A 14,243-nucleotide genomic window follows, 5' to 3' on the forward strand; every position below is an offset into this window, starting at 1 on the left:
AGAGATGTCTTCCCAGAGACTTTATGGCACTCATTTGTCAGGGGGTGTGGGGGCGCGCCGCTGGGCACTTTCATCTAGATCCGTCTGAGCTGAGAAAAAGCATCCGGAGAAGGTGGCAGCCGCGGGCTGCCTGGCCTGGGCAGCTCTCTGGGACACAAATCTTTGAACCCCATAAAAGGGAGTCTGTGGTTCTCTGTGGCCTCCTCAGGGTCTCCAGGGTGGGAAGCAACGGGCTTTGGTCCCTACTTCAGCCAGTTGATCCCAAACTATCTTTCTGTTCCATTCCTGCAGTCCAAGTGGGCAGCGGAGGAGACAGACAGAACGCGGGGGTTATTCCCTCAGATTCTAAACCCCACTCGTGGCCCCACATAGGGAGAATGAAGACAGCTCTTCCCTCGCCTAGAGGAACTCAGGGTTTGAGTAGATCCTTGGCACACAGACCCTAAAGGTCGGGAGAGATTGGGGCGCTGGAGGAAGACAGGGAAGGTGCTCTCCTCTCTCCATTCTTTCCGCCCTGGCAGATTCTTAAAGGTTCTTTTGTTTCATGCTTCCTCTCCACTCCCCTTGCAAAAAAAAAAAAAAAAAAAAAGGAGGGGGGAATTTGGGATGGGGATATGAGCCCCCCGTTATTTTCCAAGGAAAAGGTGCTTTTCTTCTGAGAGCCGCAGGCCTCTCTTCCCCTCCAAACTAAGGACGCCCTCCGTGTGTGCTGTCTCCATGACCATGTCTGGATCCCGTGCAGCCATTCCCCAGGCAGCTCCTGGCGCAGGATGCGTGGCACCTTGAGGTGCTTCTCATCTCTGGGAGGAAGAGGCTCAGGGCTCCTTTTTTTCCCTTGAGGGCACATTCCGACTGATGCCCCTGCCTCCTGTCCCTCCACCCCCATCCTGAGCATCACTGTCTAGTTCCTGGACTCCCCTGGCCTGTCCGAGAGCCTGGCCCAGCTTTAAGAGCAGAGTTAGAGGAGGAGATGTGGAATGTTCATCCTGGTTTGGAGGACATGTTGCCCCACGAATGATGGGGCATTGGTCTCCCTTGGAAAGGAGATTTGCCAGCCCCAGACGGTTGGTCTAAAATACTGATCGAGTGCCAAGGTGAAGCAGTGCCCAGGCTCGCGTGCTCTACAAGGTGAAGAAATGGAGAGGGAAGTTTGAGCGGTGCCAGGTAGAGCACATCAGGGCAGGGACCCCACCATAGGCCTCTAGGGAGCTGTACTCCTGGGGTGCCCCCATGCCCACCTCTCTCTAGAGCCACTTCCCTGCCCCAGAACCTTCCTAGAAGTCCCAAACCCCAAGACAACCAGGGTCCCCCTGTTTTTTCCCCCTCCCTCACAAGTCAGTTGTGCAAACTCAGATAAAGAAGTGCCTGAGGCCGGCACGCTGGAGCATCCGCTGGGTATGTCTGGAGAGATTTTTCCAGACTGAGAAGAGCAGCCCCTGCATGGGGATGGCACTCTTATGCCTCTGACACAAACCTTGGAGCAGGGAGTGGGGAGGGGGGTGGGCACAGTTCTCCCGTGGATCCCTGCAGATTTTGGAAGGGAGACTCAGGCTGGGGGCAACAATACCCTAAACCCCGGGTCAGTTCCTGGGGAGAGCTGCCAAGGCATCCCATCCTCTGATCTTGCCAGACAGGCATTCCTCCTCCAAGAAAGCTCGCTCTCTTTCTCCAGGTCTCTTCTCTCCCTCCTCTTCCCCATCTGTCCTACCCTTCACTTTCCGAGCTTGGGGCAGCCAGGCAGGCACCTTGCCCTGCAGCCCACCCTCAGCCTGGGAGGCCCCAGGAGGCCTGTAGCAGGAGGAGATTAAGGCAGCAGGTCCCCTTTTCTCTTGGAGGCTGGTCTGACCACCCCTCACTGGTCAATTTGATTTTGATTTTTTTGTTTTGTTTTATCAGGTTATTTGTTTTGTTTCTCTGTGGCCGAGGGGCGGGAGGAAGTATGGAGAAGTGTAAACAGGAAAGCCAGCAGGGCCTGGAGTGCCAAGCGGCCCATATTTCATCGGCTTCCTCTCCATAACTGTGGCGGGGATCCTTAACCCTTCCCTAGCTGTGGGAAGGCAGTCAAGGAGGGGCTGCTGGGGCAGAAATGGGAAAGCCAGCCAGAGGTGCCCTGCCCGTCCTGCTTCCTCTCTCCCTGGGCCCTGGGGCCAAGCAGGCTGGACCGGGCGGACTTCACAAGTCAAGCAGTCTGAGGGAGAAGACGGATGGCTCCCGCACAGTTCCCCAACCCAGAACCTTCCCAGACTGGCTCATATCTGTGTGTGGGTTTCTCCAGAGCTGGGGGATCTGGTCTGGCCAGCAAGAGCCCACTGCCCACTTTCAGGAAAAGGGCCGCTAGTCGCCCTCCGCCACCCTCCCCGTTTTTTTTTTTTTTTTTTTTTTTTGAGTTTCTTGGTATAATCGAATTTTGAGGCTGGGATCTGCCCACAGCAGGATTCATCGATCGCTCAGCGCTGTTACACATCCATATTAATTAACTCAGACACCGCCTGGAAACTGAGCTGTTTGGGAAGGGGGAGGGGAGAAGTGGGGGCCCTTTAAGGAGAGCCAGTGTTTCTCCCTCAGTGCCCCCAGGCTAAGATTGCCAGTTGCTCCTGGGGCCTTCCCAAGCTCAAAGTCTGTGGTCTGAACTGGGTGGATGCAGTGCGTGCCTCTACACACCTGCCCCTGAGGGTGGTATTAAACACCTCTCAGACCCACCAATGCATTTTTCCTTGGCCAGGATGGGTGTCCCCAGCCTCTGCTGTGTCGCCAGCGGGTGGTACCAAGACAACCTTCCCAGATCCGGCTAGCACCCTTCCCTACCTGCTTTTCAACTACCCCAGTGATGACTTCAAGGGGTTGGTCAATTTGGTGTCTTTTTAGTGTCCCGTTTGTTGCTGGCAGTAATGAAGGTGTTACGGAGTCCCCCTTCCCCCTACCCCTCCCTAAAAAAAGTGATTAAAATCTGTTAAAGAATTTAATTAAGAGAGTTAAATGAAAAGGATGGAGGTGCAAATGAGCTGGGGGGGGGAACCCATACCAAAGCTATTCTCAACGATTAAATCGCCATTTTAACAATATAATGGAGTTTGCATCCTGAAAGGGGAAATCAACGCTGATATCTCATCAATAATTCATAGAGGCCGGGATCATGCAGGGGTCAGCAGACGGGGCCGCAGCGCCGGCCTTCGTGGGGCTGGAGCAGCGGCCGCATACATTATGCGCCGCCGGCCACACCGCCGCCGCGGCCGCCGCCCGGGGCGGGGGCGAGCCGCGCACAGGTTTAGCCGGATTTGTCCTCTTTTCTTTTGGGCGAATTCAGGAACATTCGGATTTTCGGGGATCGCAGAGGACCGGACTTAACGCCAACATGATTTCCCCGCAGGGCACCTCTTGCCCAAGTTCTCCTCCTCTCTCTTCTTTCTCTAGGTTTAGGCGTCTCCTGTCCCGTCTCCTCCTCTCCTCCTAAAATGTCCTCTGGGAGACTGGACACGCGCTCTCCGCAGCCTTTTCTCCTTCTCCCTGGAAACGGCTCCTAGGCTCTCTGGCCTTGTTGCCTGAGAGGACTAGGAATCCTTGCTACTGTCTCCGGGGCTGTGGCCTCCGAGCGGCAGCTGGCGTCGGGGGCGACTCGCCCTGTCCTCGGAGCCCGTGGTATGGGGACGCCTGCAAGCCAGCCAGGAGAGGTCACCTCGGAGGCCCCTGGCCGGTCGGTCTCGCCACGCACGGGATGAACCCGGCCAGGTGCAGAGGTGGGAGACACGGCGGACAGCAGCGGCTTGGGGTCGGGGGGCGGGGGACGGGATGTGGAGGGGAAAGGCCAGCGTGGTCTGGGGTCTCCTCTTTCGGGGGTATTTGGAGGCACCGGGAAAGGGGAATGCGTGCCTGGGGATTCTGCTTGTTCTAGGCTTTCGTTCTTTTTCTGCACCTGTCAATTCTCCCTCTTTTGTTTCCCGACTCTGGAGGGCCCCCAGGAAGGAGGACCGAAGTCTTCCCTCATAGAGGTGGGGACTTGGGAGGCGGACGTCTGGGCGGAAGGGAAACCGAAAGCGCGCGGATCGCCCAGTGGGCCGCTGCGCCGGCCGAGGCAGAGGCTGTAACATCCCCGAGCTGCCAGTAGAGTCCGCCTTAGACCAAGTTCACAGCCAGGCTGGGCGCTCTGAGGCGCCAGCGAGCGGCCGTGCAAGGTGGCCCTGGGCCCCGCTGGGCCTCGCGTGGCTGGGACCCCGCGCTCGCCCTCCCGCCGTGCGGGTGCGGGGGCGCCCACTCCGCTCCCACGGAACCCCTGCTCCGTGCGCTCCCCACATGTCACCCCACAGAAACCCTTCTCCAGGTCAGCCCGTGCGACTTTCCCTCGCCAACAGGTCCCCTCGCGCGACCACCGCGGCCCCAACGCAGGGGGACTACAGCCAAGAAGGGCGGGTGGCCAGAGGCCCTTCGAGGCGTCCCCCACGGAAGAAACCGGTGAAAATGCAGCGGGGGGTGGGTGTGCTCTGTCCCTTTTCCAGACAAGTTTTGTAATAATCACACTCCCCAGGACTGAGGCCCTGGGGAAGGGGTGGAGGCGGAGGTTGGAGGGTGGGAGTAGAGGAGGGACAAGGAGGGCGTTTTGCTCTTTCTTGGGTTTCTTCAGTCCAAGCAGCAGCCCCAGACCCTGGGCGGTGAGGCCAGTGTTATTGCCGGAGGGGGTCGCAAAGTTGGAGGGTCAAAAGTTTACGGCGTGCGTGCGTGCGTGAGCGGCTCGCGGAGGCGTCTAGCGGCGGGGGCGGGGTGGGAGTGGGGGAGGTGGTGTGTGTGTGTGTGTGTGTGTGGAGAGAGAAGAGAAAGCCAGGGATAAAGTGAGGTAAGGAAGACGTGTGGGCTGGGGGAAATGGCTGGGGGTGGAGGGGGTAGGAGAAACTGAGGAAGGAAGAAAATAAACAGATCCTTCTGCAGAAACCCGCGCTGCTGCTGCTGCTGCCGCCGCCGCAAGCTGCACAAAAGATCCTGCTCCCTGCGTGGCCGACCCTCCGCGCAACGTTCTTTCCCAAAGATAACCTTTGAGTCACCATATAAAATTTAATTAAAATCTACCCAGCCGCACTAAAAAAAAAAAAAAAAAAAAAAAGAAAGAAATCCAATTAGCCTTGCGTCCTTGCAGGAGGACGCTTCGAGGGGCCAAAGTAGGCTTTGCCGAAGTCTCACCAGCGCCAGTCCCACCCTGCTGGCGCTTCCATCCCTGCATCCCAGAGGAAGCAGGTCTGTCTCCAGGAGCCCTGGAGAGCCCTGGCTGGGTCCCCAGGCAGCTGGAGGCCACGGCCACCGGCTTCCTCAAGCCCCAGGAGCTCAGCTTTGCCAGCCTGCCTAGTGTGTTGCTTCTCTTAACTCTCTTTCTAACCTCCATCTATGTGTGTGTTCATCCTGACTCGCCCTCTTCCTGTTTGCAGGAGGGAGGGGAGAGAATGGGGAGGAAAAATACCCAATGGCCTCACGGAGATTTCTATAAGTAGAGTGGAAACGGGCGACCTGAAATGAACTTTGAATCCATGCATTCAGCTTAGCTCAGAGCTACAATGCTTAGAGAGCCTGTAATTATATCACCAGGGCCCCTGCCTATTTTTGGGCCTTTAAACGGCTGTTGGCTTCTTGAAGAAATGTCATCATATTCTCTTCCAAACATTGAATGTAGGAGGTGCTCTGTAGCTGTTTGTCCTGCCAGAACTGAGATGACCCAAGAGTTCTTGTAAAGATACCCTTTGGAATATGGCCAAATACGGATTGGGGAATATGGCAAAAAGAGACAAAGATGTAATGTCACATTCTGAATCTCTTTGACCCCCCCCCCGTTTGTTTAACCCGGCTAACTGGGGTGGGGGCTTATCCTTATTCCTACTTAGCCCTGGGGAGGGGGAGTAACTCTGGGGTGTCAAGCCATGGAGGAATTCCTGGCGTCTTAGGGAGCCAAGCCTCAAGATCTCTCTGCCTCTGTTCACTGCCCAGGTTTCCTTTTCGTCCATTCTAGGACAGAATTCTAGTGGGTGTAAGGGGCTGTGGGATGGGGTGTCTGGAGCAGTCCTAGGTCCTGGGATGGGAGAGCCTCGCTCGGGATGGGGCCAGGCCAGGCTGCCGCTTATCCTGATGCCACCCTGCCAGTGCCCCCTCCGGACCTAAGCCTTGAACTTGGCGCGAGGGTGACCACTTGACCCACCCTGGCCTGGCCCTTGGAGCCCTGACAACGGGGTGGATGTGTGGTAGGCACCTCACCTAGACTCAGTCTGGAGAGATTAGCCCACAAAAAATCGGGGCGTTTTTTTGTTTCCCTGGTGGGCTGCTTGTGGCAGTGTTGGCAGTAGGCAATGAAAAGCTGTTGTATCGTTGCGAACTGTCTTTTCAAAAACATTGGGGAGCACAGGATACGGCTGTGTGTTTATACAGGACAATGGAAGCTTCTGAAAATCAAGTCCCCAGCTTTGCCCAGCATGGTCTGGGTCCTGTCTGAGGTTTCCTTGTGTCTTCTGAGACTGTGCTGGGGGCTATGGGTCAAAAATCCCAGGCCCCAAGAGATTGGAGGGGTCGTTCCTAACACCGGGGTGCAGGTGGCTGGGGAGAGGGTACAGGCATTTGGGGGGCACTCCAGGAAGGGGCCCTGGGCTATTGGGTTTTCAGTTCTGATACCAGCCCTTTCCTTCAGCCTCCAGAAGGACCCCACATGGAATCCTGCTTTTTCTCTCTTTGTCCCAGGAATAAGAGCTGGCAAAAATATAGGAATGGTAGCATGTGAAAGCAGTCGTGTGGCCAAATTCTACCAGCATGGGACAGTTTTTAGGGGGTTGGATGAAGAGGAAGAGAAAATTCTGGGGCAAATGGAGCTGCATAGGCAGAGCTGAATCAAATTTTTACCCTGCCATTTTTTCCCCCCAAGTAATGACCTGCACAAAATTCAATATGACCCAGCTACCACTGCCTGCTAGTGGGGGAGGCCTGGAGAGGGGTGAACCGCAGGTCACGGCGTCTAAAAAATATTAAAATGTTCGAGAGCCTTGGGACGCGCCTAGCTGTTTAACAAAGACTGCCAAAGTATGAGATTAATACGAAAACTTGCGTTTCAAAAACAAAAACACTACCGCCAAAAAAAAAAAAAGGCTTGTTCCGGTCTCCTCTGAGGGGGTCCTTGGCTCCTATGCGGTCCGGTATTCCGGACACATGACAGTGGACGAGAGCGAGCTCAGCTGTGGCCAGCAGGTCAGCTCAGCTGTGGCCAGCAGGTCCGCAGGCCGACAGGGCGCGGGTAGCGGCAGGGTGAGTACGGTCTGGCCCACTCGGCTCCGGGCCCTTCCACTCCTCCGCGCGGCTGGCGGCGCGCGGGACCGCTGCGACTGGCCATCGCCTGGCCCGTAGGTTTGTTTCCCTGCTTCTCCGCGTTCGCCTCCTCCTGGCCTAAACAGGGTGGATAACTGCCCCCGGGCTGAGCACACACCCGGAGCGGGGCTAGGCAGCGAGGGGTCACGCCCGCAACCTGTGGCTGCGGGGAAAAGGCGGCCTGGAAGCCGAGGAGCGACCTCGAGGGCGCAGGGAGGTGATTGGGGACGCACACAAGTGCCAGCTCCTCTCTTTCTTCCTTCCTTCCTTCCTTCCTTCCTTCCTTCCTTCCTTCCTTTCTTTCTTTCTTTCTTTCTTTCTTTCTTTCTTTCTTTCTTTCTTTCTTTCTTTCTTCCTTCTTTCTTTCCTTCCTTTCTTTCTTTCTTTCTTTCTTTCTTTCTTTCTTTCTTTCTTTCTTTCTTTCTTTCTTTCTTTCTTTCTTTCTTTCTCTCTCTCTCTGTCTCTCTCTCTCTCTTTTTAACCATGCTTGTTGCAGTTAGGGTCCTTCTGTGGTGGAAGGGAGAGGGAGCCAGCAGCTCCGCTGAGATCTGGCCAGGGAGTTGCGACTGGGACACGGGAAGCGGTACGTCCGGCTTCGGTGGGACTGGCAGGTGTCCGCTGTCAGCAGACTTGCAGGAGACAATCTCTGTGGCGCTTTTGCCTCGGGACCAAGCATACCAACCCCGCAGGGGCTCGGCTCTGCATTTCTCTTGAGATGTGCCAGGCACCTGGGCCGTATTCCTTGTTTAGTGTACTAGGGCTGAGAGGCACAGGGAGCAGCAGCCAACGGCCTCCTGAACCGGGGGGCTGGACCGATTTGCTGTTGTCGGGAGAAAGAAGGAGTCGACATAGGATGGGGGAGGGGCTGGCGGTTGGAGTGGGTCCTGGAGCCCCTGGGTGGTCTGTGAGAAGATTTGGGAAGGTCCTTGCTTGATGCTAGGAGCTGGTGACAGGGAGGCAGGCTCCAGTCTACCTGGGGGTTGGACCGTCGTCTCGTTTCTTGAGGATACCTGCAGTGTCATCGCTCTCCTCCCATTACATATTGCGGCTGGATGGGAGGCTGTTGATGTTACCAGTCAGGGGCAGAGACCTGTGTTAACACTGCCTCGATCTAGGGTCGATTTGCAGGGTCTCTGCATGGAGCTGCAGGCAGGTGGTAGGGCTGCTGCTCACCTGGAGACGGGCAGAGGCTGTTGTAGCCTGGTGGTTAGAGAATGGTCTTCGTGGAGCTTCTGTAGGTGTTATTGCCTCTGCTCCGGTTCAGGCCTGCTTTAGGGGCAGCAGGTAGTTCTCAAACCCAGGGAAGTGGGAGGGTGTGTGGGGAGGAGGCTTCAGGGTGCACTTTCCTTTAGCCTGTTACAGCTTTCCCAGTCTCAGAGTGGTCCCTCCAGCCCAGTCCTGGCCGCCCAGGTTAGTCAACCCAGCAGTTGCCAGGAGCCTTCCCCATTCTGACCCCACCACCTCCAGCCACCAGAGCAGGTGGCTGGGCCCAGTTAGCTAGTTTAGACTGCGTGCACACTGGGGAGGTAGGAGGAACCACCTGGGGACTGTGCCCTTCTTGTGGTCCCCAGGAGGTGTGGGAGGGTGGGAGGGGCTGACCCATCATCTGGCCCCATCTTTTGTGGTTCCTCCATTGCCCTTCATTCGGAAATGAGACGCTTTTGATCTTTTTCTCAGGTTGTAAACAGAATTGCCTACCATTAAATTTCCGAGGGCCCCCCATCTGCTTGGTCTCCCAGCATTTTTGTTTACAGCTGTTTCTCTTTCTTTTTACCATTGAATTTTTCCGAAAGGACTTTTATTACACCCCCTTCACACCCAGCTGTCTCCCTCCTCCCTTAGCCGAGAGGCGCTTTGAAAAATATCGAGATATTCGTTTGATCACAAACTAAAGACTGCAAAGGGCACAGAGAAACTGATTGGGGGTTTTGTTTTTTTCTTTAAGAAGAAGAAGAAGAAGAAGAAGAAGAAAAAACCCCTGTAAGTCCTGGGGGAGGGGAAGGACTGGAGGGCACCCAGAAGGGCCTAGTTCTGACTGGAGCAGCCTCAGGATGACCCTTCCTCCTTTTGTGCTTAGCTAATGTTTACATCTCATAATTCATGCGCCCCCGAGAGTTGCGCAGTAGGGCGAGGCGCCCGTCCCTTTGCGGACCGACTGCTTCTATTTCTAAGGGGGGGACTTGAAAAAACCTCCTAATGCCCAGAATGGACCTGCAGTGCCTTTTTTTTTTTCCCCCTTCTGCTGCCAGGGCTCAAAACTAGAACAAATCGAAATAAAACCAAAGCGCTCAAACCACACCCCAGAGGAAGAACGCGTGGAAAGTAGAACTGCAAAGTGTCTGGGCCAAGAAGATCTGTCTGTCTTCTGTATATACCCTGTAGATCCGAATTTGTGTAAGGAATTTTGTGGTCACAAATTCGTATCTAGGGGAATATGTAGTTGACATAAACACTCCGCTCGTGTTTTTTTTTTTTTTTTACCCCCCAGAAGATAAAAAATCCATGCTGTCTAAGCAAGGACAAGCCAGAGGCTGAGACGAGAAGACACCTTCCTCGTCCTTGGCCTTTTTTGCCTTTCTTTCTTTCCTCTCTTCTGCTCTCCACCTGAGATCCCCCACGCCCGCCTTTCCCTCTCCCTCTCCGAGGTTCAGGTTGGTGCTGCTGCTGTGTCTGTGCACCAGGTCTACCTATCTTCTGTTCTGGACTCAGCCAGGCTTTACTGAAGAGTTAAAAAAAAAAAAATGACTGTTGTTTCCAGAGTGGGAAGTCAAAAGCACATTTCGCTTTTCAAGCTGGTGGCGAGGCCGCCTTTCGGTTTGGGTTCGGAACAAAATGCGCCGGCAAGACGCGGTTCCCAGGGAGCGTTATTGTGTGTGCGGGTCACTTCCAGGGCGCCTACCCCCAGGTCTACATGGTTGTGAGACTAATATTCGCCGCGGAGGCGGCGACGGCATTAGCGGCAATTACAACGTCTGGGCGCCACGGTTAGTATTGCTCCGTTAGTTCTGGAATTAGCAAATTGCTATTCTTCAATTTGCTCTCCAAAGTTGCAAGTGTTTCTTTTCTTTTTTCTTTTTTTAAAATTCCGTCTTCAGTATGGGAAACCATACTGGGTCTGGGTGGAGTAGGGCTAATAAAGGGAGGAGTGGATAGCAGTAGGCGGATGGACAGACTGACCGATACAGCCTCGCTAATAGCGCAGCTACACGCGATTTGCAAGGCGAGGTCTCCCCGAATTAGTGCCTGAATTTCCTATCGATCCGCTGGCGGTTCCATTCATCTCTGACAAGTCCCTCGCGCACCCGCCCTCCAGCTCCCCACGCCTCCTCTCTCACCCCCACCCCTCCCCATCCGACTGCACAGAAAAGCCCCAAGCTCCGCGCCCCTCGCCCCCAATGGGTCCCCCTTTCAAGGCGGAGCACCCTGCCCGCCCGTCCCTGCACTGCTCCTCCAGCCCCAGCAGGCAAAGGCAGGCGGCCTGAGCTCCCTCCAGCCCCGCCAGGCGGGACAGAGATAGGAGACTACGGAAGGCAGAGGATGTTGGCAGTCAGGAGGCCGGGCTGGAGGGGCTACGCCGGGATCCCCGACATCCAAGGGACTCGGGGCGTCGCGCCCTGTCCGGCGCCCCAGCAGGCCCTCGGGTTGCAACCTGCTGGTTCTGGTGCGCTCCCTTGGATCCGGACGGGCGAGGAAGGGGGTCGCCCCTCAGGACAGCCCTATGTAAATCCCGGTGCTGGGTGGGTGGGTGGGGAGGGGGGAAGCGAAGAAGGGGAAGTAAACCTCTTTGGCTGGAGTGGGGTCCGGGTGAGCAGATTTCCTTATCCGGGAATCGCAGGCGGGGCGGCCATTGGCTCGGAGGATCACGTGGGGCCCTAACTTTGTTCACTTGACAGTAAAGTAGGAGGGCTTTCGGAAACAGGAAAACGAGTCAGGGGTCGGAATAAATTTTAGTATATTTTGTGGGCAATTCCCAGAAATTAATGGCTATGAGTTCTTTTTTGATCAACTCCAACTATGTCGACCCCAAGTTCCCTCCCTGCGAGGAATATTCACAGAGCGATTACCTACCCAGCGACCACTCGCCCGGGTACTACGCCGGCGGCCAGAGGCGAGAGAGCAGCTTCCAGCCGGAGGCGGGCTTCGGGCGGCGCGCGGCGTGCACCGTGCAGCGCTACGCGGCCTGTCGGGATCCAGGGCCCCTGCCGCCGCCGCCTCCGCCGCCGCCGCCCCCGCCCGGGCTGTCCCCTCGGGCTCCCGCGCCTCCACCCGCCGGGGCCCTCCTCCCGGAGCCCGGCCAGCGCTGCGAGGCGGTCAGCAGCAGCCCCCCGCCGCCTCCGTGCGCCCAGAACCCCCTGCACCCCAGCCCGTCCCACTCCTCGTGCAAAGAGCCCGTCGTCTACCCCTGGATGCGCAAAGTTCACGTGAGCACGGGTGAGTGCGTGGGCTCTCTTTCCCCCTCCCATCCCTGGCGCTTTACACGAAGGGGACCTCCGAGGCTGATTTGGGAGGGGGGCGGGTACCGCGGGTGTTGGGAGAAGCCAGTTGTCCCCGCTATAAACTCGCCATTGCTGGAGATTTACGGTCGCCTGCTTTCAGAGTCACATCATTACATCCCCCATAAATTTTTATGGCCTGGTGGGCCCCGCGCCTTTGAAGTCGGTTCCCCATCCTCTTGGCCATTCTTAGCAGAGACTTCCCCCACCCCCCACCAGGGAGAGGCAGTTGCAGTGAAGTTGGGAGTTGAGGGCTGGAGGAGGTGAGAGGAGGAGGAAGATGAAATCCGAACTTAAGCAGAGTTGAGTCAACCCCTGATATGTGTGTTTTTCCTTGCATCCAGTCTGCCTCCTTGGTTGGACAAGTCCGCAAAAGTTTTTGTTTTGTTTTGTTTTTCAACCGGGTGCAAGCACTGCTTGGAATCTGGGCGGCAGTAAGGGAGCTTGGGGACTAGACAGGAGATAGGGCCGGTACAAACCTGGGGCCGGATCCCTTGCCCCCTCCCCAGACCCCACCGGGACCACGACACCACGGGGCCACAACTTTGAGGTCTACATCCATCTCACTTGGCCCCCGCAGTCCTCCTGAAATGGTCCTCACACTGAGCCCCACCACCCGCTCCTCGCCCCCGCCCCCATTTGCAGGGAGAAGTGGTGGTGGGGGAGGGAGGGAGACCCCGACTGCTGGAAGGAATGGCTACTCCCTCCTCCCTTTCGGGGGCAATAAAACTTTCTCTCTCTCCCTCTCTCTGTGTGTGTCCAGTAAACCCCAATTACGCCGGCGGGGAGCCCAAGCGCTCTCGGACCGCCTACACTCGCCAGCAGGTCTTGGAGCTGGAGAAGGAGTTCCACTACAACCGCTACCTGACCCGGCGCCGGAGGGTGGAGATCGCCCACGCGCTCTGCCTGTCCGAGCGCCAGATCAAGATCTGGTTCCAGAACCGGCGCATGAAGTGGAAAAAAGACCACAAGTTGCCCAACACCAAGATCCGCTCGGGTGCCACCGCGGGTGCCGCTGGAGGACCCCCAGGCCGGCCCAACGGCGGCCCGCCGGCGCTCTAGGGCCACTCCCCACCTCCCCGGCGTCCACCACCATGGCCAGGCGGGAGCCGTGGACCTCGGGCCAGGGGTGGGCAGCGAGCGCAGGGGGAGGGGATGGGGGGCCTGGGCCCGGAGAAGCCTCCCTTTGCCCTTCTCCCCTGCCCCCGCCCCCACCCCCACTTTATCCGAGTAGGAATAAGCGCAGAGAAAGCTTTATTTATAGAAATGACAATAGGGAGCCGGGCGAGCCCCCTCCCACCCCATCCCCCACCAGAGACAAGGTTCAAGTCTCTTGCTCTCTTCCTTTAAAAAAAAAAAAAAAAAAACAACAATACAAGAAGAAGGAAAGAAGGAAGACAGAGAGAGACAGAAAGAGAAATAGGAGGAGGCTCCAGCTTCTGTTTCCGGCTTTGGCGAAGATGGATCCACGTTTCATCCTTAATCACGCCAGGCCCCGGCCCATCTGTCTTGTTTACTCTGCCGAGGAGAGGACCGGCCTCGGCGGCCACCATTACCTCGACACCCGCTAACAAATGAGGCCAGGCCTGCCGCCTCTGCTGCCGCCGCTCCTCCAAGACTGCCTGGATTCCCCTTCTTTGTCCCCTAGTCCCGACACCCAGCGCCAGCACCCCGTGCCTGCCAGATAGCGCCGTGTTTTTGGCCACGGTAACAAACACACACAGCTTCCCACCCGCTCCGTGCAGGGGGGTGGGGTGGGGTCGGGGCAAGACCATTGACCACCTCCCCACCGCCACCCGGGCTGGACAGGAAGGGGACCAGGGGTGGGCTGGGGTGCCGGGTCTTGGCAAGGGGCAGAGAGAGCGCCTTGGGGGCAGGGAGCTAGGGAGAGACCCTGGCGGCCGGCTAGGCCCTGGGAGCTGGGGCAGTCCTTGTTTCCTAGACAGTCGTGAATGTGAAGTGAATGTCCCCCTCCCCCTAGGCGGAGGGGACCATGTGGCAGAGTCCTCAGAGTCTATCTTTGTTGCATTGTTTATTATTAATTATTATTATTATTAATATTATTATTCCTATTATTTTGTGTCCTCTACTCCCATTGTCTTTCTGACATTCCAAGCCCCGGAGGTGGGCCTGCTCCCACCTACCAGGCTGCCCAAGTCTAGAACCTCTCGTGGGTGTCAAAATGTGTGTCGTGTACAGAGTGACAATAGAAATAAATGTTTGGTCTCTTGTGAGCAGCACGGCGTGTTTTTGTTGAAGCCTTTGATGTCATAATATGGACCAATGCCACCCTGGCTCAGACCCCTTAAGCACCCTAGTGGGTTCGGCGGGGGGGGGCCCCACGTTGTACGGTGGAAACTTCCTTTTTTCTTTCTCTCTTCCCCCAAGTGTCTGCTGGGAATTTCTCTCAGAGGATTCCAAATTTGTGGG

General features: G+C 56.6%; 1 protein-coding gene across 1 annotated transcript; it reads left to right on the forward strand.

The window, feature by feature from the left end:
* The first annotated feature begins 10,873 nt into the window (after nt 1-10,873).
* On the forward strand, nt 10,874-12,922 carry HOXB4 (homeobox B4). Its single transcript, XM_041001228.1, has 2 exons — nt 10,874-11,751; nt 12,577-12,922. The coding sequence occupies exons 1-2, from the start codon at nt 11,301-11,303 to the stop codon at nt 12,873-12,875; spliced, it is 750 nt and encodes a 249-aa protein (XP_040857162.1). The 5' UTR covers nt 10,874-11,300; the 3' UTR covers nt 12,876-12,922.
* The last annotated feature ends 1,321 nt before the right edge of the window (nt 12,923-14,243 follow it).

The sequence above is a fragment of the Ochotona curzoniae genome, unplaced genomic scaffold (genome assembly GCF_017591425.1).
Source record: "Ochotona curzoniae isolate NIBS_2020 unplaced genomic scaffold, NIBS_Ocur_1.0 scaffold_2453, whole genome shotgun sequence".
Lineage (NCBI taxonomy): Eukaryota > Metazoa > Chordata > Mammalia > Lagomorpha > Ochotonidae > Ochotona > Ochotona curzoniae.